At 42.9% G+C, this 25414-nt stretch overlaps 2 protein-coding genes and 1 pseudogene across 7 annotated transcripts in view; all 3 read left to right on the top strand.

The window, feature by feature from the left end:
- Nucleotides 1–9546, top strand: part of LOC109896831 (lysine-specific demethylase 5A-like) — an 88974-nt gene extending 79428 nt beyond the window's left edge. For all 5 annotated transcript variants that reach the window (XM_031832038.1, XM_031832037.1, XM_031832036.1 and 2 more), the window contains exons 24-29: nucleotides 1877–2035; nucleotides 2343–2471; nucleotides 2986–3130; nucleotides 3379–3599; nucleotides 4978–5433; nucleotides 8121–9546. In XM_031832038.1, coding sequence (XP_031687898.1) covers nucleotides 1877–2035; nucleotides 2343–2471; nucleotides 2986–3130; nucleotides 3379–3599; nucleotides 4978–5433; nucleotides 8121–8477 — 1467 coding nt within the window. In that variant the 3' untranslated portion in view covers nucleotides 8478–9546. The remainder of the gene's footprint in view (nucleotides 1–1876; nucleotides 2036–2342; nucleotides 2472–2985; nucleotides 3131–3378; nucleotides 3600–4977; nucleotides 5434–8120) is intronic.
- A 3932-nt stretch (nucleotides 9547–13478) lies between these two features.
- LOC109896410 (sodium- and chloride-dependent GABA transporter 2-like) lies at nucleotides 13479–17356 on the top strand. Its single transcript, XM_031832035.1, has 4 exons — nucleotides 13479–13899; nucleotides 15091–15193; nucleotides 16992–17075; nucleotides 17220–17356. Exons 1-3 carry the CDS (start codon nucleotides 13702–13704, stop codon nucleotides 17036–17038), a joined length of 348 nt encoding a protein of 115 aa, XP_031687895.1. The 5' UTR covers nucleotides 13479–13701; the 3' UTR covers nucleotides 17039–17075; nucleotides 17220–17356.
- A 4582-nt stretch (nucleotides 17357–21938) lies between these two features.
- LOC109896332 (ubiquitin carboxyl-terminal hydrolase 15-like) overlaps nucleotides 21939–25414 on the top strand; it is a 48765-nt pseudogene continuing 45289 nt past the window's right edge. The window contains exon 1 of the transcript XR_004210939.1: nucleotides 21939–25399. The product of XR_004210939.1 is annotated as a ubiquitin carboxyl-terminal hydrolase 15-like (transcript). The remainder of the gene's footprint in view (nucleotides 25400–25414) is intronic.

Here is a 25414-nt window from a genome sequence, read left to right as displayed (position 1 = left end):
AATATATTTGAAATTCTTCAAAGTAGCCTCCCTTTGCCTTGATGACAGCGTTGTACACTCTTGGCATTTTCTCAACCAGCTTCATGAGGTAGTCACCTGGAATGCATTTCAATTAACAGGTGTGACTTCTTAAAAGGAATTTCTTTCCTTAATGCGTTTGAGCCAATCAGTTGTGTTGTGGCAAGGTAGGGGGGGTATACAGAAGATGACCCTATTTGGTAAAAGAAAAAGTCCCTATGGCAAGAACAGCTCAAATAAGCAAAGAGAAATGACAGTCCATTACTTGAAGACAAGAAGGTCAGTCCATGTGGAACATTTCAAGAACTTTGAAAGTTTCTTCAAGTGCAGTTTCAAAAACCATCAAGCACTATGATGAAACTGGCTCTCATGAGGAACGGCACAGGAATGGAAGACCTATGCTGCAGAGGACAAGTTCATTAGAGTTACCAACCTCAGAAATTGCAGCTTCAGAGTTCAAGTAACAGACACATCAACTGTTCCGAGGAGACTGTGAATCAGGCCTTCGTGGTTGAATTGGTCTGGAGTCCAAATTGGAGATTTTTGGTTCCAACTGCCGTGTCTCACACACTGCCGTGTGAGACGCGATCTGGGTGAAAGGATGATCTCTCTGAATGTGTATTTCCCATGTGAAGCATTTAGGAGGTGTTATGGTGTGGGGGTGCTTTCCTGGTGACACTGTCAGTGATTTATTTAGAATTCAAGGCACACTTAACCAGCATGGTTACCACAGCATTTTGCAGCGATATGCCATCCCATCTGGTTTGCACTTAGTGGGACTGCCCTTTTTATTTTTCAATGACCCAACACACTTCCAGGCTGTTTAAAGGCTATTTGACCAAGAAGGAGCATGATGGAGTGCCTCATCAGATGACCTGGCCTCCACAATCACCCGACTTCAACCCAATTGAGATGGTTTGGGATGAGTTGGACCACAGAGTGAAGGAAAAGCAGCCAGCAAGTGCTCAGCATATGTGGGCACCCCGTTCAAGACTGTTGGAAAATAATTCCAGTTGAAGCTGGTCTAGAGAATGCCAAGTGTGCAAAGCTGTCATCAAGGCAAAGCGTGGCTATTTGAAGAATCTCAAATGTAAAATATTTTTTGATTTATTTAATACTTTTTTAGGTACTACATGATTCCATATGTGCTATTTCATAGTTTGGATTTCTTCACTATTATTGTACAATGTAGAAAATAGCAAAAATAAAATAATAACCCTTGAATGAGTAGGTGTTCTAAAACCTTTGACGGGTAGTGTACTTAAGTATCAAAAGTATAAATTATTTCACTTTCCTTATATTAAGCAAACCAGACGGCATCATTTTCTTGTTTTTGTTGTTGTTATTTACCGATAGCCAGGGGCACACTCATTTACAAAAAAGCATTTGTGTTTAGTGAGACTGCCAGATCAGAGGCAGTAGGGATGACAAGGGATGTTCTCTTGGTAAGTGTGTGAATTGTACAATTTTCCTGTCCTACTAATCATTCAACATGAAACAAGTACTTTTGGGTGTCAGGAAAATATATGGAGTAAAAAGTACATTATTTGCTTTAGGAATGTAGTGAAGTAAAAGTTGTCCAAAATATAAACAGTAAAGTACAGATAACCCAAACAACTAAAATGTACTTTAAAGTATTTTTACTTAAGTACTTTGCACCACTACAGGTAGGGATGGTTTCGGAATCAATTATTTGATGGTTGCTAGGTTCGATAAATCAAATTTTGCAAAACATAGTAAGAAGTGTATGTGCAAGGGTGAAAAGCCACATATTCGGAGTCAAACAAAAGTCTTGTTTATTTAAACTCTTCTCTATTCATTAATGGAATCGATTAATCAAACTCCTCTCTACTTGCAGGACCGCGCCAGGCAGGCCCTGGCTACAAACGAGCTGTCCTCGGCCCTGGCCAAGCTGTCGGTGCTCAGTCAGAGGATGGTAGAACAGGCTGCCCGGGAGAAGACCGAGAAGATCATCAACGCCGAGCTGCAGAAGGCTGCCGCAAACCCTGACCTGCAGGTAAGAGATTACTGCTGCCATATGCTACTAAGAGCCATCCATGTATAGAGTTTGTAGGCGCTAACATGGCGTCCAGTGTGAAAAGTTGGCCGTTATCTCTCTATATGGCTCTCGTGGCCAGTCATTCCTCTAAACAAGATGCTCAGGGATAAGGTAAGTAAGATGAACAGACTGAAGTGTTTTTTTTCCAGGTCATCTCCTTATTTGTTCAGTGCATTCGAGAGTGAAAAACAGAGATTGGTTCCAAGGTAGTGTTATTACTACTGATGAGAAGTAACAGAATGACTGTGACGTCTGTTCTCCATAGGGTCACATCCAGACGTTCCAGCAGGCAGGGTTCAGCAGGGCAGCGTCGCCACGCCAGTCTGTCGACTACGATGACGAGGAGACGGACTCTGACGAGGACATCAGGGAAACATATGGCTACGACATGAAGGTACTGTGGTGTGGCTTGTTAACTTGAAATTACACCACGACAAGGTTCCAGTTTAACAGCGTTTACTAAACCATATTAGCACACTACATGGTCGCCATTTCACTCAGGCCAGGTTCATCAACCCCGTGACTCCTGCGCAGGCGCACTAATAACAGAGTGATAGCCCGTAATAACAGAAATATAGGGATACTTCAAACATGAACTTAACATGGCCAATGGAGAGTTTTCTCAAGTATTCAAGTTTTAAATATCGAAAACACCTGTTGAATCAATTAAAATAAAACCAAATACTACTGTATAGCTGCTATTATTCTATAGGCAATGTTTCAACAGAAGTGGTAACAAAGCCAGTAAAACATTGCTATTCAGTACATCTCATGCAAAGACACAGCACTTAGCAAATCCTGCTTTTCTAGCATTGTCCTCACCTGCCCCACTTTCTCGCTGTCACTCTCTGCCTTGTGTGTGTGTGTGTGTGTGTGTGTGTGTGTGTGTGTGTGTGTGTGTGTGTCAGGACCCAGGTGAAGTGAAGCCGTACCTGTTTTGTGATGAGGAGATCCCTGTCAAGTCAGAGGAAGTAGTCAGTCACATGTGGCCCACCACACCCTCTTTCTGCGCTGAACACGCCTACTCCTCTGCATCCAAGTCCTGCCCTCAGAGTAAGACATGGCATTATAATCTATGGATACGCAAACTCTCTCTCCCTGTTATACTTCAAAATAGTCATTTATAAATGTGTCATTAATTTTATGTTCTGGAGTATTGTTTCCTTGTGTGTATTGTCTTTGGGACCTTATTTAGAAATGAGAATTTCAAGTTACTTACATTAAACTATACATGTAGATATTGAGTAAAAGTGTGTTTTCATTGGTTGATTGGTGAATCATTCTCCCCCTCTAACCTCCAGACCAGAGTACCCCCAGGAAGCAGCCCAGGAAGACGCCCCTGGTGCCTCGCTCCCTGGAGCCCCCTGTGCTGGAGCTGTCCCCCCCAGCCAAGGCCCAGTTGGAGGAGCTGATGATGGTGGGGGACCTGCTAGAGGTGTCCCTGGACGAGACCCAGCACATCTGGAGGATCCTGGAGGCCACACACCCTCCCTCTGAGGAGAGGTTCCTACAGGTCCTGGAGGTAGAGGCATTGGTTTATACACTTATTTTTATACTGAACAAAAATATAAATGCAACATGTAAAGTGACAGGTGTGGCATACCAAGAAGCTGATTGAAAAAGCATGATCATTACGCAGGTGCACCTAGTGCTGGGGACAATAAAAGGCCAGTATAATGTGCAGTTTTGTCACACAACACAATGCCACAGATGTCTCAAGTTTTGAGGGAGCGCGCAATTGGCATGATGTCTGCAGGACTGTCCACCAGAGCTGTGCCAGAGAATTTAATGTTAATTTCTTTACCACAACCGCATAACCAAAGAATTTCTGCACAAAATGTCAGAAGCTGTCTCAGGGAAGCTCATCTGCATGCTTGTCATCCTCACAAGGGTCTTGACTTGACTGCAGTTTGGCGTCGTAACCAACTTCAATGGTCAAATGCTCACCTTCGAATGCCACTGGCATGCTGGAGAAGTGTGCTTTTCGCTGATGAATCCCGGTTTCAACTGTACCAGGCAGATGACAATATGGTTTCGTGTGGGTAAGCGGTTAGCTGATGTCAATATTGTGAACAGAGTGCCCTATAGTGGCGATGGGGTTATGGTATGGGCAGGCATAAGCCCGGACAATGAACACAATTGCATTTTATCAATGGCAATTTGAATGCACAGAGAGACTGACGAGATCCTTAGGCCCATTGTTGTACAATTAATCCACCACCATCACCTCATGTTTCAGCACGGCCCCATGTTGCAAGGATCTGTCCACATCCTAGGAGCTGAAAACGTCCCAGATCTTCCATGGCCTGCATACTCACCTGACATGTCTCCCATTGAGCATGTTTGGAATGCTCTGGATTGACGATTGCGTGTTCCAGTTCCGGCCAATATCCAGCGACTTTGCACAGCCATTGAAGATGAGTGGGACAACATTCCACAGGCCACAATCAACAGCCTGATCAACACTATTTGAAGGAGATGTCACGCTGCAAGCATGAGGCAAATGGTGGTCACACCAGATACTGACTGGTTTTCGGAAATCACAACTCTATGCATATGTGTATTCCCATTCATGTGAAATCCGTAGATTTAAGGCCTAATTTATTTTTTTCAATTGACTGATTTCCTTATATGAATTAACTGAAATGTTTGCATGTAGCATTTTATATTTTTGTTCATTGCATGTTATTTTATTTGGACATGGCCAAGAGGGCAGCTACAGTAAAGAATATGCAGTCACTGGCTGAAAACACATGTATGATCTGTACTGAACATGGGTGATACGAAGGCTGGTTTCCTGCATCCTTATTAAGTCTACTTAATGGACATAAAAGCACTTTCAGTAGGGATTATTAATTGAGCAATTGTGTCCATCCCTCTTTACTGTCTTCCCTTCCCAGCATGAAGATTCTCAGTTTGAGAAGCCGATGAAGATCAAGATGAAGGACTCTGAGAAGAAGAGGAAGAGGAAGCTGGAGAAGGCGGAGCACCAGCTTCTCATGGCAGCTGTCTCCGGGGGCGGAGACATGATGCGGTCCCCCAAGTCCTCAAAGGATCCGAAACTGAGCCTCTTAGACCCGCTGGGGAAACCCAAGAAGAAGAAACTGAAGCTGAACCCGGATAAGAACCGTGAACTGAAACAGCTGGCCAAGCGCCTGGCTAAAGAGGATAAGGAGAGGAAGAGGAAGGATAAAGCTGTGGTCAAGTCTGAGGCTGTCAGGGAGGGGCTGGAGAAGAGGAAAGAGAAGAAGATCCTGGATATACCGTCGAAATATGACTGGTCTGGAGCTGAGGACTCCAATGATGAGAACGCTGTCTGTGCGTCCAAGAACTGTGTGAGACCCTGCAAGGACAAGGTGAGTGCGACACGAGAAGCATGTACACAGTTAGTGTGTGTGTATTTAGTCCAAAATCAACCCTCTCTCCAGTATACACTACTTGATGCACATTTCAAAATTATTGGAGGGGTGTAAGGAATATTGTGTCTATGGGTACAACCTCAGCCAAGGGATTGACTTCTGCCCTGGTATTCCAGACTGACTGATTGAGACCATTAATTTGCCAGCAGAGGGCAGTGCATCTTCTGTAGTTGTCATCAGACATTGAATAAAAAAAGCTTTTTTGGATTAGGGGAGAGGGGCTCATTTGAGAGAGGATGTAGCGACTCAGAATCATTCTGACAGATGATTTCCATAGATGATTGATAGGTGTGAGGGTTTCTTGGTTAACGGTGCAACAGAGCTCAGTGAGAGCGTGAGATCGGTTCAGTGTGTGGCCTGAGAGGGCGGGCCTTATCAAAAACATAAGTCAGGTTTTGACCTAAGTACAACTAGAGATGCGTAGGCAAAATTTCTATTTCTGGAGGTTTGGATACTTTCATTTTAGGAGGTTTAAGGATATTAGCTCTTCAGAGCAAAAACTGATTGTCTCACTTTGTATTGTTGTTTGCTGACTATTATGCAGAGCTAAGTATGTCGAGTTAATATTGAACACTGTGAAGCAAACATCTTTGGATCATGGAACAATTGAATATCAACAGCTGATAACAGCACTGGAACACAGAGTTACACAATGTATTAACATGACAAGCTACAGTGGGGAGAACAAGTATTTGATACACTGCTGATTTTGCAGGTTTTCCTACTTACAAAGCATGTAGAGGTCTGTAATTTTTATCATAGGTACACTTTAACTGTGAGAGACGGAATCTAAAACAAATATCCAGAAAATCACATTGTATGATTTTTAAGTAATTCATTTGCATTTTATTGCATGACATGTATTTGATCACCTACCAACCAGTAAGAATTACGGCTCTAACAGACCTGTTAGTTTTTCTTTAAGAAGCCCTCCTGTTCTCCACTCACTACCTGTATTAACTGCACCTGTTTGAACTCGTTACCCGTATAAAAGACACCTGTCCACACACTCAATCAAACAGACTCCAACCTCTCCACAATGGCCAAGACCAGAGAGCTGTGTAAAATTGTAGACCTGCATAAGGCTGGGATGGGCTACAGGACAATAGGCAAGCAGCTTGGTGAGAAGGCAACAACTGTTGGCGCAATTATTAGAAAATGGAAGAAGTTCAAGATGACGGTCAATCACCCTCGATCTGGGGCTCCATGCAAGATCTCACCTCGTGGGGCATCAATGATCATGAGGAAGGTGAGGGATCAGCCCAGAACTACACGGCAGGACCTGGTCAATGACCTGAAGAGAACTGGGACCACAGTCTCAAAGAAACCCATTAGTAACACACTACGCCGTCATGGATTAAAATCCTGCAGCACACGCAAGGTCCCCCTGCTCAAGCCAGCGCATGTCCAGGCCCATCTGAAGTTTGCCAATGACCATCTGGATGATCCAGAGGAGTAATGGGAGAAGGTCATGTGGTCTTATGAGACACAAATAGAGCTTTTTGGTCTAAACTCTACTTGCTGTGTTTGGAGAAAGAAGGATGAGTACAATCCCAAGATCACCATCCCAACCGTGAAGCATGGAGGTGGAAACATCATTCTTTGAGGATGCTTTTCTGCAAAGGGAACAGGACGACTGTACCGTATTGAGGGGTGCAACAACCTCCTTCACTCAGTAAGAGCATTGAAGATGGGTCATGGCTGGGTCTTCCAGCATGACAACGACCCGAAACACACAGCAACTAAGGAGTGGCTCCGTAAGAAGCATCTCAAGGTCCTGGAGTGGCCTAGCCAGTCTCCAGACCTGAACCCAATAGAATATTTTCGGATGGAGCTGAAAGTCCGTATTGCCCAGCGACAGCCCCGAAACCTGAAGGATCTGGAGAAGGTCTGTATGGAGGAGTGGGCCAAAATTCCTGCTTCAGTGTGTGCAAACCTGGTCAAGAACTACAGGAAACGTATGATCTCTGTAATTGCAAACAAAGGTTTCTGTACCAAATATTAAGTTCTGCTTTTCTGATGTATCAAATACTTATGTCATGCAATAAAATGCAAATGATTTACTTAAAAATCATACAATGTGATTTTCTGGATTTTTGTTTTAGATTTTTTATCATAGGTACACTTCAACTGTGAGAGACGGAATGTCTCTCACAGTTGAAGTGTACCTATGATAAAAAATTACAGACCTCTACATGCTTTGTAAGTAGGAAAACCTGCAAAATCGGAAGTGTATCAAATACTTGTTCTCCCCACTGTATGTGCTGTTGGACGTGACTGTAAAAATTAGACACTAAGTCAATGAGTAGCCTAACCACCCTCCCAGTTCTTCCCAGCCATGTGCTCTCAGAGCACAACAGAGGCATGGGGATATCCTCCATCTTAACAGAACTTGAAGGGGGGCTGGATTGGATTAGGCTTAAATGCACCATAATAAAATGCAACATAAATATCATGCTTATTATATATCAAGTACGTAATGGTATATTCCTTTTAAAAACACAAACTATCTACAAATATGACTCTTGTGAATCTGAAGGGCAGCACTAGCTGATGATATTATATCCTTATTTAAGCAGAAGGTGTGATCGCCTGTATGTTTACGTCTCTCTTCCCTCTGTCAGGTGGACTGGGTTCAGTGCGACGGCGGCTGTGACGAGTGGTTCCACCAGGTGTGTGTGGGTGTGACCTGCGAGATGGCCGAGAACGAGGACTACATCTGTATCGACTGCACCCGCAAGTCGTCTATCTTGAGTCGGGGCGTAGTTGGAAGTTTGGGCAGAAGCATGGGCATAGGAGGAGGAGGGGTGACAGCAGTGGTGAAGTTGGAGCGTGTTTGTGAGGAGCCGGTGGTGCTGGAAGCACCAGTCTACAGCGGGCTGAGCCAGATCATTACGCCCCCCTTCCAGACCCAAATGATGCCCCCCTCTACCTCCCTCCCCCAGCAACAGCAGCAGCCGGATACTCGGGAGAGCAGCTAGCGCAGACCCAGGACAGAGACGCACATGCACAGCCACCACACACAAACCCATTCACCTGGTAAGCTCGCATCAGACCATTTGAGTCTGGTTCTGACTGACATATTTCCCTCTTGACTTAATGGTAGAGGAGCTTCAAATTAAGGGGTATCCTCAAGACTAGATGATGATACTCCCATGAGAATAATACTACAAAGAAATGAGACCATCAGCTCCTTTGAGGAGGAGAGAGATGTATTTTCTGCATCACAGATAAACTCCAGATTAACTATTTTCCCGTTTCTCCTCTTCTCTCTCCTCTCATGGGAACCAATTGTTGATGAGGATTTGTTTCTCTCGAATTCAGAACTGTTAAAGAAGGCCTTATAATCCAGAGAACACTGTGTGCACAGAGCGGTTTTTACTGCACGACTTGGAATGACCATGGGCCGTTTTGTCTGTTTCTTGAGTTTTAGGTCTGTAACGTCCTCTACCCCCGTCTGAAAATTATTTGGTGCCAATCTGCCTCAGTTCTACTACAGTCAGAAACTTCAGTACAGTCATTATGAATCTGTGGAGGTGTAAATAGGTGTCCCAAATGGAAGCCTCTTCTATATGTAGTGCACTACATGGGATCTGGTCAAATGTAGTGCACTATAAAGGGAATAAGGTGCCATTTGGGATGGGGTGTTACACCTCCACATATTTTTGATAACTGTACTGAGTAGGCAGGTAGCCTAACTTTTTAAGTGTTGGGCCAGTAACCAAAAAGTCTCTGGTTTGAAACCCGCGGGCTAACTAGGTGAAAAATGTATCGATATTAAGGTACTTAACCCTAATTGCTCCTGTATGTCGATCTGGACAAGAGCGTCTGATAAATGACAAATGTAAATGTGAAAATTTGGGATGCACATTCAGTATCCTCTCCTCTCTGCCTTTCTCCAAACAAATAACAGCTCCATGTAGGATTAGGAACAATGGTTGTATGTAGTGATACGTATTTATAATGTGTAAATAGGTTTTAAGCAATTAAGTGATTGAATGTGGCTGTTTTTGTTTTCTCACCTTTAATAAACAATTCCTAGTGAAATGAGTAAGGAGCAGAATTTGTTTTTTTATTTTCAATACCATTTTATACAATTTCCTGTTTGAGATGATTTGATATGTCATTTAATGTCAATAGCAATGTCTGGCATCCGATGTCTAAACTCCCCAACTACCTCAGATAGATCGATAGATAGATTTGAGTTTGGGGTGAGTCATCAGGAGGCCTGACTGTTTTAGGAGCCGTGGGTTTTGAATGTGGGATCTATGAATTCAGGCCTGTCTGTCAACTTCTGGTGGTCATTAAACCATTAAGGTAGGCCTGAACATGATTGTGTAAAGCTCTGCCTGTTTTTGAGTACATTAAGTTCTTCAGATGGCAGTTTGAGAGAGCCACAACCTTTTTTTTGGAGGAGTCATTAGGCAAAAGATAATATGGTGCAGTATCAATGTACCTGGCATGTACTTACTTACAAATCTAGAACCTGTTTTGCTAACTTTCCACTCCTTGGCAAACGTGGCATGACATGGAGTGGAATAATAACTCAAACGGACGGGTACCCAGGCTACTGACATGTTACTTTATATTTTAAATAAATACATGTGTATATGCATAACATATTTGGATCACTACATGTAGCTACTTGTCTTGAAAATAGCCAAACTGTTTTTTATTGCTTGAAATAGTTAAAGCGGCCCTCTCAAATGGGAAGAACAGCAGCATGTTGAAGGACCTGGTCCCTGTCCCTCAGCTCCAGTCAGAGGAGAAGATGCAAGAGAGGGGCCAATGCAGCAACAAACTAGAGTTCATCCCGTCTGTGATGGGATCCATCATCGGCCTGGGTAACATGTGGCACTTTCCTTTTCTGCTACAAGAAAGGAGGAGGTGAGTTCTAAGGATGGGACCAGAGTAGGTCACAGACATTTTAATTGTCTCTGCTTCTAAAATAAGAGTTAATTTAGCAGTGAGAAGTTCCGGCTAGTTCAGTGACAGAACATGTATAAAAAATTAAAAAATTAAAAGGTTACTTTGAGGCAGAAGTATCACAATAAATTTAAGTGACAAACTTAAAGTAGACAGCCAATCTACATGCAAAAACAGACAAATCTTTAAAATACATTGAATCCATTACTGAATGTGTACATACGTACTGTTCCATTTTTTATATTTTAGAAAATGGTTACTTTAACGGAACTTCAATGTTCTGCTCTGAATTAGTTTGTGTATAGTAGAAAAGGGCTGCTGTCAAATACCTATATCGACATAACCTGAAAGGCCGCCCAGCAAGGAAGAAGCCACTGCTCCAAAACAGCCAGACTACCGTTTGCAACTGCACATGGGGACAAAGATTGTACTTTCTGAAGAATTGTCCTCTGGTCTGTTGAAACAAAAATAGAACTGTTTGGCCATAATGACCATCATTATGTTTGGAGGAAAAAGGGGGACGCTTGCAAGTGTTGTAGTTATTGTTACATATAGAGACAGATATGACACTATTGAGCAAAGATAGGTGTACATTAGACCACAAACAGAAAGCGGACAGGAAACCAAAGATTAAACAGACAAGTGTAATGGCCGAAGCCATACGTGCTTTACTGTGCATAAGGGCTTAGGGCAAAGAGGAGGAGGTGACACTTAAATACATGATCTATTATGGAAAGAGCAGGACACCATTATAAAGATTAGATAGAGAGGAACAAACATAAGTGCTTAGGGTAAAGGCCATAAGTGCTTAGGGTAAAGGACATAAGTGCTTAGGGTAAGATAGACATATATTAATTTTAGGACACGAGAGGGTCCTGCCACCATTGTAATCTAATCAAGAGCGGATACAGGCGTTATTAGGCATGAACAAGCTGGAAGCCTGGACTGAAAGATAATGGTGGCCGATGACCTGAGGGAAGTAACTCCATTAACATATGGAATGGACTCATATACTGTGTGTGTATAAATACAGAGCCAGAGGTCTGGGAAGGTGTGTGTTCCGCGGACCATCTAGGCTTCTGATATGTTTGTATTAAAAGCCTATATTGAATTCACAACTTCTTGTAAGTTATATTTTGAAACGATCCTCCACGACACAAGCTGAAGAACACCATCCCAACCGTGAAGCACGGGGGTGGAAGCATCATGTTGTGGGGGTGCTTTGCTGCAGGAGAGACTGGTGTACTTCACAAAACAGATGGCATCATGAGGTAGGAAAATTATGTGGATATATTGAAGCAACATCTCAAGACATCAGTCAGGAAGTTAAAGCTTGGTCGCAAATGGGTTTTCCAAATGGACAATGACCCCAAGCATACTTCCACATTTGTGGAATGGCTTAAGGACAACAAAGTCAAGGTATTGGAGTGGCCATCACAAAGCCCTGCCCTCAGTCCTATAGAAAATGTGTGGGCAGAACTGAAAATGCGTGTGCGAGCAAGGAGGCCTACAAACCTGACTCAGTTACACCAGCTCTTTCAGGAGGAATGAACCAAAATTCACCAACTTATTGTGGAAGGCTACCTGAAACGTTTGACCCAAGTTAAACAATTTAAAGGTAATGCTACCAAATGCACTCAATTAGTATGTAAACTTCTGACCCACTGGGAATGTGATGAAAGAAATTAACGCTGAAAAACCATTCTCTCTACTGTTATTTTGACATTTCACCTTCTTAAAATAAAGTGATGATCCTAACTGACCTAAAACAGGGAATTTTTACTTGGATTAAATATCAGGAATTGTGAAATTGAGTATAAATGTATTTGGCTTTGGTGTATGTAAACTTCCGACTTCAACTGTATGTGAGAATGCTGTTCATTGACTACAGCTTAGTGTTCAACACCATAGTGCCCTCAGCTCATCACTGAACTAAGTACCCTGGGACTTAAACACCTCCCTCTGCAACTGGATCCTGGACTTCCTGATTGGCCGCCCCCAGGTGGTAAGGGTTGGCAACAACACATCTGTCATGCTGATCCTCAACACGGTGGCCTCTCAGGGGTGGGTACTTTGTTCCTGCCATCCAGGACCTATATACTAGGCGGTGTCAGAGGAAAGCCCCAAAAATTGTGAAAGACTCCAGTCACCAAAGACTGTTGTCTCTGCTTTGCACGTCAAGCGGTGCCAGAGTCTTGGTCCAAAAGTCTCCTTAAGGCTAGGGGGCATAATTTGGAAGTTCGGATGATGGACGTGCCCAAAGTAACTGCCTGTTACTCAGGTCCAGAAGATATGCATATAATTGGTAGCATTGGATAGAAAACACTCTGAAGTTTCTAAAACGGTTAAAATAATGTCTGTGAGTATAATAACCAAACTGATATGGCAGGCGAAAGCCCGAGGAGAATCCATCCGTATGTTTTTTTTTTTTTTTTGTGGTCAAAGTCCATTCAAATGCTATTCAAAAGGAATTCTTCCCAGATTGCAGTTCCTATGGTTTCCACTAGATGTCAACAGTCTTTAGAAAGGGTTCCAGGCTTGTTATTTGAAAAATGAGTTAGTAGTTGTAGTTTTTCATGGATGAGGGCGCGCACTTCGTTTTATATCTACGGTATTGAACATACTACATTCCGTCTTAAAGTTTATAGTTTATTTACATATTAGGGTACCTGAGGATTGATTAGAAATGTTGTTTGACTTGTTTGGACGAAGTTGATTTTTATTTATTTATTTATTTTTTACCCCTTTTTCTCCCCAATTTTGTGGTTTCCAATTGTTGTAGTATCTATCTTGTCTCATTGCTACAACTCCCGTACGGGCTCGGGAGAGACGAAGGTTATTTCTGTGATATCACTGCATGTTTTGGAACTACTGAACGTAACACGCCAATGTAAAGTAAGATTTTTGGATATAAATATGAACTTCACCGAACAAAACATACATGTATTGTGTAACATGAAGTCCTATCGAGTGTCATCGGATGAAGATCATCAAAGTCAAAGTGAAAATGATTCATTTTATCTCTATTTTATCTCTCTTTGGCTGGAAAAATAGATGTGTTTTCTGTGAGTTGGTGGTGACCTTTCGCTGTAAAGGATTTTGTAAATCAGACACTGTGGCTGGATTAATGAGAATTTTATCTTTAAAATGGTGCCTAAATACTTGTATTTTTAAGAATTTTGATTTATGAGATTTCTGTTGATTTGTATTTGGCGCTCTGCAATTTCATTGGCTGTTGGCGAGGGGTTCCGCTAGCGGAACGGGGTCCTAGACAGGTTAATGAACATGACCCTGATCTGTTGGAATCATATTGAAAAGTTAAGTGATCCATCTAATCTACAGGTGTTGTACTTCACAGCTACCTTCCCCTACCTGATGCTGATAATTCTGCTGATTCGAGGAGTCACTTTACCTGGAACGGACCAAGGGATCAAGATCTACCTATACCCTGACCTGTCAAGACTAGCAGACCCTCAGGTAGGTACCACAACAACAATATTAACCCCTGGCCCCTGCTGTTACATATTAGAAGTTCTGTTGACGGACTCACACACTCGCATCAGGTAGCAATGGTATGACAGACTGAAATGACATTTTATACTCCGAATAGCAAACAAAGTGTCTACTTTCAGTATTTTACAATAAGGTGATTATCAGAACATAATGAAGTAGGCTTGGGACAAGCTTGATTTCAAAGAAATCATCTAATAGTAATCTCAATATTACCCAAAGTCTTTCCAAACTAGGGAATTTGAAGTTTGGAAGAAGGTCCTTGGGTGAAGGTCCTCCAGGTGTGAGTGTCGATATCCTAGAGTTCCCTGCTATCTGGAATGCTATTTTCTGCTCTGTCCACCTGTGCTCCGTTTTATTAGCTAGGACATTTTCATTCTGCGGAAAGAAACCACTTCAGAGTTGTTAACAGCCTCGTCACTGTGATTCAGGACAGCATAACACGTTGTTCACTACATGATCAAAAGTATGTGGACACCAGGGGATTCCCGAGTGGCGCAGCTGTCTAAGGCACTGCATTGCAGTGTTGAGGTGTCACACCTGGCCGTGACTGGAAGTCCCATAGGGCGGCGCACAATTGTCCCAGCGTCGTCCGGTTTAGGGGAGGGTTTGGCCGGGGGGCTTTCATTGGCTCATCGAGCTCTTGCTCCTTGTGGCGGGACGGGCGCCTGCAAGTTGACATTGGTGGTCAGTTGAGCGGTGTTTCCTCCGACACATTGTTGCGGCTGGCTTCCGGGTTAAGTGAGCAGGTGTTAAGAAGCAGGTCATGTTTTGGAGGACGCATGTAACGAACTTTGCCTATCCCGAGCCCGTTGGGGAATTGCAGCGATGAGACAAGATCGTAACTACCAATTTGGATATCACAAAACCTGCTCGTCGAACATCTATTTCCAAAATCATGGGCATTAATATGGTGTTGGTCCTCCACTCATCTGAGGCTTTCCACTAATGTTGGAACATTGCTGCGGGGACTTGCTTCCGTTCAGCGACGAGCATTAGTGTGGTCGGCACTGATGTTGGGCGATTAGGCCTAGCTCGCACTCAGCATTCCAATTCATTCTGAAAGTATTCGATGGGTTTGAGGTCAGGGCTCTGTGCAGGCCAGTCAAGTTCTTCCACACTGATCTCCATTGTTGTTTTTTTTGTCTCTCTCTTTAGGGTGGGGTGTATGTGTTCCAGCTGATGGACTACTATGCTGCCAGTGGCATGTGTCTTCTCTTCATGGCCATCTTTGAGACAGTCTCCATCGCATGGGTCTATGGTAAGTTAGTATCCAATTCTACAACAAAAAAATCCGATTGAACCGTTCGAAAGATTGTTACACCATATCAAACCCCAAAGACAGAAAGGTCACTGGTTTATTCAAGAATACAGTGCATTCGGAAAGTATTCAGACCCTTTCCACATTTTGTTACGTTACAGCCTTATTCTAAAATTGATAAAATGTTTTTTTCCCCTCATCAATCAAACAATACCCCATAATGATAAAAAAAAATAAAAGGTTGCTAATTTATATAAAAATTAAAACAAAGACCTTATTTACATAAGTACATTGGGGCGGTTGGTATTTCTAGTGGTTAGGGCATTGGACCAGTAACCGAAAGGTTGCTAGATCAAATCCCCGAGCTGACAAGGTAAAAATCTGTCTTTCTGCCCCTGAACAAGGCAGTTAACCAAGCCCATCTTTGTAAATAAGTATTTGTTCTTAATTGACTTGCCTAGTTAAATAAAGGTTAAACAAAAATAAATTTAAAGTATTCTGACCCTTTGCTATGAGACTCGCAATTGAGCTCAGGTGGATCCTGTTTCCATTGATCATCCTTGATATGTTTCTACAACTTGATTGGAGTCCACCTGTGGTAAATTCAGTTGATTGGACATGATACACACCTGTCTATATAAGGTCCCACAGTTGACAGTGCAAGTCAGAGAAAAAGCCAAGCCATGAGGTCGAAGGAATTATCTTGATTTAATATTGCCAGTCTCATCTTGGGAGTTGATAGGCTTGAAGTCAAACAGCGCTGTGCATCCCAGCATTCCTAAGAGCTGCTGTTTGAATAAATGCTTACGAGCCTGCTGCTGCCTACCACCACTCAGTCAGACTGCTCTATCAAATATCAAATCATATACTTAATGATAATATAATAAACACACAGAAATACAAGCCTTTGGTCATTAATATGGTCAAATCCGGAAACTATAATTTCGAAAACAAAACGTTTATTCTTTCAGTGAAATACCTTTCCGTATTTTATCGAACGGGTGGCAACCCTAAGTCTAAATATTGCTGTTACATTGCACAACATTCAATGTTATGTCATAATTATGTAAAATTCAGTTCACAACAAGCCAGGTGGTCCAAACTGTTGCATATACCCAGACTCTGTTTGCACTAAATGCAGGAGAAGTGACACATTTTCCCTAGTTAATATTGCCTGCTAACATTAATTTATTTTAACTACATATGCAGGTTTAAGAAAATATACTTGTGTATTGATTTTAAAGGCATTGATGTTTATGGTTAGGTACATTATTGCAACGATTGTGCTTTTTTCAAATCATCAAGTTGAAATAGGCTGTGATTCGATGATAAATTGACAGGCACCGCATTGATTATATGTAACCCAGAACAAGCTAGTTAACTAGTGATTGTGAAGATTGATTGATTGTTTTTTTATAAGTTAAGCTTAATGCTAGCTAGCAACTTAGCTTGGCTCCCTGCAGCCACAAGGTCATTTTGATGCTGCACTCGCTTAACAGGTGGTCAGCCTGCCATGCAGTCTCCTTGTGGATTGCAATGCAAACGGCCATAATCGGCATCCAAAAAGGTTGGTTACCGATTGTTATGAAAACTTGAAATCTGCCTTAATTAATCTGTCTGCCAATTAATCAGTTGACCTCTAGTCTGAATAGTTTCTGAATGCACTGTATATTCCTCACCTTTTGATAGTACTGTTCAGAGACTGCTTCATAGTCTCAATTGTTGACATTCATGTCCATAGCTCTTTCTGATCACACCCAGCATGGTTAGCCTGTCTCTCTGTTGTATGTTGTTCCAGGTGTCGACCGCTTCTATGATTGGCTACCATCCAGGACCTTACATTAAATACTGCTGGCTGTATGTTACCCCAGCCACATGCATGGTGAGTGACCTACAAACCCATTTAAAATATTGTATACAGTAAAGGATTTTTTTTTTCCTGGGCCCTAGACAGATTCCAAACACCAGTTACAGTTGGCCCCAGTCAAGGCCCACTTCTAACTCAAATACTTGTTGTTTTCTCTAGGCCACCTTTGCGTTCTCCCTCATCAAGTACACCCCTCTGAAGTACAACAATGAGTATGTGTACCCCTGGTCCCCCCTTTGCTGCTATAACAGCCTCCACTCTTCTGGGAAAGCTTTCCACTAGATGTTAGAACATTGCTCCAGGGACTTGCTTCCATTCAGCCACAAGCACATCAGTGAGGTCGGGCACTGATGTTGGGGCAATTAGGCCTGGCTCGCAGTTGGAGATCCAATTCATCCCAAAGGTGTTCGATGGGGTTGAGGTCAGGGCTCTGTGCAGGCCAGTCAAGTTCATCCACACCGATCTCGACAAATCAAACCAACCCCAACCCCCCCATGCTCTAACAGAGCCCCACCCCAAAACCATACTTAAAGCAGGCTTGATATATAATCAAGTAATCAAAGATATTATAAAACAAACATTTTGAGTAAAAATAATGATACATTCTAATGTTGGTTGGTTAATGGAGTTGTGAAATTACCTGTGTTCCTGTCTTCTACAAAGGATAGGTAAAGGTTGCCAGATCCCCAAACGGAGTAGCGTATTTTCTCTAGCTTGAGATGTTGCATAACTTCCTATTATCCAATGGTTAAAAGTAGGAGGAAATCGATCCTTCCACTTAAAGTGCTTTGAAAGATTGGTAATGGCCCACATCAACACCATTATCTGAGAAACCCTAGACCCACTCCAATTTGCATACTGCCCAAACAGATCCACAGATGCAATCTCTATTGCACTCCACACAGAATAACAACCTATCCCTCAACGTAAACAAGACTAAGGAGACTATTGTGGACTACATGAAAAGGAGGACCGAGCATGCCCCCATTCTCATCGACAGGGTTGTAGTGGAGCAGGTTGAGAGCTTCAAGTTCCTTAGTGTCCACATCAATAACGAACTAGAATGGTCCAAACACACCAAGACAGTCGTGAAGAGGTGGTTAACTGATTTTAGCCCTCTGATGTCCTTGGGTAGACAGTGGGAGTCTGGAAGGGCATCAAGGAATCTTTGTGTTGTCTGAGAATTTATAGCACGACAGTTGATGCTCCTTGGTTGGGGTCTGAGCAGATTATTTGTTGCGTTTGCAAACGTAATAAAATGGTGGTCCGATAGTCCAGGATTATGAGAAAAAACATTAACCTTTAGCGTGTAGGGGGCAGTATTTTCGTTTTTGGCAAAAAGAAACGTACCCATTTGAAACTGCCTGTTTCTCAGCCCCAGAAACTAGAATATGCATACAATTATCAGATTAGGATAGAAAACACTCTAAAGTTTTCAAAACTGTAAAAATATTGTCTGAGTATAACTGAACTGATATTGCAGGCGAAAGCCTGAGGAAAATACAATCAGGAAGTGCCTCTTATTTTGAAACCTCTCTGTTCCTATGCAAGCCTATCCTCCATTTAAAGGGATATCAACCATATTCCTTTTTCTATGGCTTCCCTAAGGTGTCAACAGTCTTTGGACATAATTTCAGGCTTTTATTTTGAAAAATGAGCGTGAAGGATCACATTGCGTAAGTGGATAGGTGGGGGATCTCAGAGTGAGTTTTTGCGCAACTGAGTAAAGCTGCCATTGTTCCTCCCGCTGTTATTGAAAAACCTACATACTCGGTTGATATAGTATCGAATATATACACTGCTCAAAAAATAAATAAAATAAAAGGGAACCCTTAAACAACACAATGTAACTCCAAGTCAATCACACTTCTGTGAAATCAAACTGTCCACTTAGAAAGCAACACTGATTGACAATAAATGTCACATGCTGTTGTGCAAATGGAATAGACAACAGGTGGAAATTATAGGCAATTGGCAAGACACCCCCAATAAAGGAGTGGTTCTGCAGGTGGTGACCACAGACCACTTCTCAGTTCCTATGCTTCCTGGCTGATGTTTTGGTCACCTTTGAATGCTGGCGGTGCTTTCACTCTAGTGGTAGCATGAGACGGAGTCTACAACCCACACAAGTGGCTCAGGTAGTGCAGCTCATCCAGGATGGCACATCAATGCGAGCTGTGGCAAGAAGGTTTGCTGTGTCTGTCAGCGTAGTGTCCAGAGCATGGAGGCGCTACCAGGAGACAGGCCAGTACATCAGGAGACGTGGAGGAGGGCAACAACCCAGCAGCAGGACCGCTACCTCCGCCTTTGTGCAAGGAGGAGCAGGAGGAGCACTGCCAGAGCCCTGCAAAATGACCTCCAGCAGGCCACAAATGTGCATGTGTCTGCTCAAACGGTCAGAAACACAGACTCCATGAGGGTGGTATGAGGGCCCGACGTCCACAGGTGGGGGTTGTGCTTACAGCCCAACACCGTGCAGGACGTTTGGCATTTGCCAGAGAACACCAAGATTGGCAAATTCGCCACTGGCGCCCTGTGCTCTTCACAGATGAAAGCAGGTTCACACTGAGCACATGTGACAGACGTGACAGAGTCTGGAGACGCCGTGGAGAACGTTCTGCTGCCTGCAACATCCTCCAGCATGACCGGTTTGGCGGTGGGTCAGTCATGGTGTGGGGTGGCATTTCTTTGGGGGGGCCACACAGCCCTCCGTGCTCGCCAGAGGTAGCCTGACTGCCATTAGGTACCGAGATGAGATCCTCAGACCCCTTGTGAGACTATATGCTGTTGTGGTTGGCCCTGGGTTCCTCCTAATGCAAGACAATGCTAGACCTCATGTCTGGAGTGTGTCAGCAGTTCCTGCAAGAGGAAGGCATTGATGCTATGAACTGGCCCGCCCGTTCCCCAGACCTGAATCCAATTGAGCACGTCTGGGACGTCATTTTTTATTTTTTTATTTATTTCACCTTTATTTAACCAGGTAGGCAAGTTGAGAACGAGTTCTCATTTACAATTGCGACCTGGCCAAGATAAAGCAAAGCAGTTCGACACATAGAACGACACAGAGTTACACATGGAGTAAAACAAACATACAGTCAATAATACAGTATAAACAAGTCTATATACGATGTGAGCAAATGAGGTGAGATGAGGTAAAGGCCATGGTGGCAAAGTAAATACAATATAGCAAGTAAAACACTGGAATGGTAGATTTGCAATGGAAGAATGTGCAAAGTAGAAATAAAAATAATGGGGTGCAAAGAAGCAAAATTTATTAATTAAATACAGTAGGGAAAGAGGTAGTTTGGGCTAAATTATAGGTGGGCTATGTACAGGTGCAGTAATCTGTGAGCTGCTCTGACAGTTGGTTCTTAAAGCTAGTGAGGGAGATAAGTGTTTCCAGTTTCAGAGATTTTTGTAGTTCGTTCCAGTCATTGGCAGCAGAGAACTGGAAGGAGAGGCGGCCAAAGAAATAATTGGTTTTGGGGGTGACTAGAGAGATATACCTGCTGGAGCGTGTGCTACAGGTGGGAGATGCTATGGTGACCAGCGAGCTGAGATAAGGGGAGACTTTACCTAGCAGGGTCTTGTAGATGACATGGAGCCAGTGGGTGTGGCGACGAGTATGAAGCGAGGGCCAGCCAACGAGAGCGTACAGGTCGCAATTGTGGGTAGTATATGGGGCTTTGGTGACAAAACTGATTGCACTGTGATAGACTGCATCCAATTTGTTGAGTAGGGTATTGGAGGCTATTTTGTAAATGACATCGCCAAAGTCGAGGATCATGTCTCGCTCCATCCACCAGTCTGTGTTGCACCACAGACTGTCCAGGAGTTGGCGGATGCTTTAGTCCAGGTCTGGGAGGAGATCCCTCAGGACACCTTCCGCCACTTCATCAGGAGCATGCCCAGGCGTTGTAGGGAGGTCATAGAGGCACGTGGAGGCCACACACACTACTGAGCCTCATTTTGACTTGTTTTAAGGATATTACATCAAAGTTGGATCAGCCTGTAGTGTGGTTTTCCACTTTAATTTTGAGTGGGACTCCAAATCCAGACCTCCATGGGTTGATAATTTTTGTGTGATTTTGTTGTCAGCACATTCAACTATGTAAAGAAAAAAGTATTTTAATAAGAATATTTCATTCATTCAGATCTAGGATATGTTATTTTAGTGTTCCCTTTATTTTTTTGAGCTATATATATATATATATATATACTTATAGACACATTTCAACCCGCAAGGCGTGACACAAACGTCAGAAATAACGATATAATTTATGCCTTTCCTTTGAAGAGCTTCTTCTGTTGGCACTCCAATATGTCCATTTAAACATCACAAATGGTCCATTTGTTCAATAAATTGTCGTTATATCTCCAAAATGTCAATTTATTTGGCACGTTTGATCCAGAAAAACACTGGTTCCAACTCACGCAACATGACTACAAAGTATCTTTTATATAGTTACCTGTAAACTTGATCCAAACATTTAAAACAACTTTCCTCATCCAACTTTAGGTATTTCTAAATGTATATAATCGATCCAATTTAAGACGGGATAAACTGTGTTCAATACCTGACGAAAACAAAGTGGAGCGAGCTTGCAGGTCGCGCGCCCCAACCACAACAGTACACTAGACTTGACCCTCGTTCTGAACAGCCCTTCTTCATTTCTCAAAGGAAAAACATCAACCAATTTCTAAAGACTGGCATCTAGTGGAAGCAATAGGAACTGCAAGCAAGTGCCTTAGAAAACGCATTGAAAACCCGACCTCAAAAAAAAATACATTCCTGGATGGTTTGTCCTCGGGGTTTGTTTGTTGTTTGTTATACTCAGACATAATTTTAACAGTTTTAGAAACTTCCAAATCTACCAATTATATGCATATCCTAGCTTCTGGGCCTGAGTAGCAGGTAGTTTACTTTGGGCACACTTTTCACCTGGATGTGAAAATAGTGCCCCCTAGCCTTAAGAATTAGCCTACGTGTAAGACATTAAATTGATGTCTGTGCCCTGTGAGATGATTCCTTGAATACAATATTACATTAGGCCTAACAACAATCTACCACTTGGAAATATACAGACAATATTATACACATGTAGATCAGTGTCCATTGAAAAACAAGACAGCTTTGGTAATTGAAATTTGTCTTGTTTTATACCTGAAAACACATTTGTTGTGTAAAAGAGCACGATTGTTCCTCTCTCATTGCTTATCTGGCTGCCTGATGCACTTTCTCTTGAATTCTAGAATTGGAATTTCAGTAAATTTCCCAAATTACTAAATTGACTGAGTCACTTCAACGCTGTCACTGGGGTCTTCTTATTAACAGTTTGAGTCCTTCACCCCCACTGGGAGGTAGCCATTTCGGTACGTAAGGGATAGACACCCTTCATGAAACAACATGACAGAGGATGTTTTCCCACCGTGTTTTTGTGGAAGCCTATATGACAGACCGAGATAGCGCCTAGATAGACCTAAACAGTTGAGAAAGCCTTCCTCCTGTCCACGTAGAAGCATAACACCTTGGATACAGAGCATTGGTAAAGTATCTGTTTTTGGTCACACCACTTCTCATAAACCCACCACTTATTTCCATACAGTATGTAGAAGGGGACCTAGCACTCTGGAGCATCTCAATGACAAGAGGGAAGCCTGTCGCATCCAAATGTATCTTCTCATGGACCAGGCCCAGAGGGCCATTGTTTCCGGGTGAGGGTGTAAAATTACATTTTTTCTTAGGTCAGCAGATCCCTGCATAACGGGAGTTGACAAGGCTCGTTGTATTGCCTTGCCATCGCGAGACTACCAAGATGAGGCTGAGGGGAGGAAAAGCGTAAAGCAACGCCCTTGGCCAAGGGTGTGCAAGCTGTTCATCCCCAGAGGTGCGTCTCCTGCAGTGTGTGTGTTCTTGCAACAGGGTAGAGTGGATTACCTATGTCTTCCTTGAGAGCAAACACATTAAACTGAGTTGCTGCATAAAGGGAAGGGTTTTAGGAGCACAGATGTGCCTTTCCCATAGTGGTGGCCATATGTGCCTGTCGAACTCTGTTGTCCAACCGAGAGGAGGCAGGCCAGAACCCAGAGTGAACTGTTGGCTGCCCCTCTCTGCCGCAGGGGGTGTACTCCTAGGTCGGGCGCCCCTTCTTCCATTAGGAGGGGTAGGCCTGTAGCCACAATTCCAGGGTAGATTAGTTGAAGGCTTTACCCTCCTTCGCACTTCTGCCACATGGAGGTGACAGCCGGCATTAACAGTTCCTTCGGCTCAAGAGAAGCGTAAAGGAAATCTGCTTTCTCCCTGTCGGACAGGTTGAGTCACAAAGCTCATGGCACGGCTGCATCCTTGAACGGCACTCCTGAAGGCTCGGAGGTTGGGTCCTGTGACAACACAGATCTCATCCCAAAGGTCTGGGTCAGGCTTGCACAATCTCAAATCGATTTGCATCTCCAACAACATCAAATTGGCCTGGTAAACCAGTAGTAGAAACGTAACATTCAATGCCAGTACAGAAAGTGTTTAAGACACATAGACCTTTTGGTACATAGACGCAGAGAAGCAATGTTAACATAGCTAGCATTCGCTATGTGGGCTAGTTGCCTAGTTATTTAGGACAAAGTTAGCCAAAGGAAGCTAGCGTTATGTTGGTCTAGCGACGACCAAAAGTATGGCTCTCGGCCAATAAGCAATGTCTAGTCAACGCCGGTGAGAGATTAAACTAGTTATTCTACCCTTCCAAGTAGAAAAGCCTTTGCGGTGAGCTAGCCAGGTTAGCGAAGCCTTGCAACTAAGCTAACTAAGTCACCGCAGCCAGCCGTGTGACACTAGCTACAACTGGAGACGAAGGAAGAAAATCAGTGAAGCAAATTCTTACCCAACACAAAAGACGCGAGCTGATAACCCTGCGCTCGGCGATGTAACCTTAAACGAAAATGATGTGGAAACATTTGATTCAACCAGTGTGTGCCCAGTGGTATGGTAAAGAAAATGAAGCTGTAACTTACAAATGAGATGAATAACCGTTTGTTAGAATATGGATCATTGATAAACGATGATGTATTGTATCACCTTTGTCAATTTAACAAGATCTATCAACCTGATAGAAAATGTGTACATTATTTTAATGATTGAATTCTCTGTTTAACATGAATTCAAAAGACATTCATATTTATTTTGCACAATGTTTTGAAATACATTAAATGTGTAATATCTGTGGGATTCTGTGCTTTACATTATAGCCATTACCATATATATGATTAAATATTATCTGATGTTGGCTGTGTGAAGTATCTGCATTTCTGCACTTGAGCATCATCATGAAACAACTGCTTGCCTATTTGTGTGTGTGACAAGAACTGAGTAACATGGTGTGACCTGCATGTTGCAAAACTGTAGATAACAGCCCAGCAGATGCTTTGTCCTTCTGTTTGTATGTGACAATATTGAGCACATGGTGTGACTTGCTGTATCTTACAAAGTTGTGGTTAATCAGGTATAGGGAGGGGTGGTCATCACGAGGTTTAACTGAGCTGGAAAAATACTGAACAACACAATAGTAGGAACTGAGCAACTGTTATAACTAGGGGGTAATACCAGAACAGTGAGAATCTATACATCAACAGAGGGTGGACTCCAATAAGCGCCAAGAGGCGGGGACCAGCCTGAGCGCCTGCGATAGGCTGAGCAAGTCTAAACCACGCTCAGCCTCTACAGTGATAGGCCAACAGACGGGTTGGAACTATGTCCATCACAGTATAAGAACAACTGTTTACGTACATCCTGTCAGTTCCCTGTTCTGCCCTGCGTGGTATTACAGTGAGCCCGTATATACGAAAGTTGCATTTGCCATTTATTACTTAGCTAATAAAAGTACATAGAGTGACTCAGTGTTATAACTTGTTCTGATACCAGATTTGAATTTACGCAACCCTAACATATCAGTGCATTGTATGCTATTATGATCTTTATGAGATCACTCTTCACCAGGGAAAGCTTTACAATCACTTCACAGTATTGTTCTAGTCTATTCAAGTATTTTCCTGTTAATTCTTCTTGGACCAAGTACTATTCTATGGATATTATAAATCAGAGCAAGAATGATCTAGCAATATTCAGGGACATGCTGTGAACCACTAGAAGTCGGCTGTCCCCGCTATCTACTTGGCACAGTTCGGGTTGATGATTGGCTGAAAATGGCTGTTTTACGTGCGTGAATGACGTTTCTCTGTCCCACCATGCAGTGGGTGATGTCTAAGGAAGGAGGAGCGGCTGATATGGATACCCAGAGAGGAGAAGTCGCAGCACTGCTGAAAACACAGCTATGAAAGGGAGATACTTGGTAAGAGTTTGCCGA

This window comes from Oncorhynchus kisutch, linkage group LG9 (genome assembly GCF_002021735.2).
Source record: "Oncorhynchus kisutch isolate 150728-3 linkage group LG9, Okis_V2, whole genome shotgun sequence".
NCBI lineage: Eukaryota > Metazoa > Chordata > Actinopteri > Salmoniformes > Salmonidae > Oncorhynchus > Oncorhynchus kisutch.
Note: the sequence above shows the minus strand (reverse complement) of the source record. Positions and strands in the feature narration are given on the sequence as shown.

Bases quoted from the DNA above. Each gene is read 5' to 3' on its own strand.
- LOC109896410 (XM_031832035.1), top strand. From the start codon at position 13,702: ATGAACATGACCCTGATCTGTTGGAATCATATTGAAAAGTTAAGTGAT. The intron at 13,900-15,090 runs GTAGGTACCACA...CTCTCTCTTTAG, and splicing joins CAAGACTAGCAGACCCTCAG to GGTGGGGTGTATGTGTTCCA. The intron at 15,194-16,991 runs GTAAGTTAGTAT...ATGTTGTTCCAG, and splicing joins CTCCATCGCATGGGTCTATG to GTGTCGACCGCTTCTATGAT.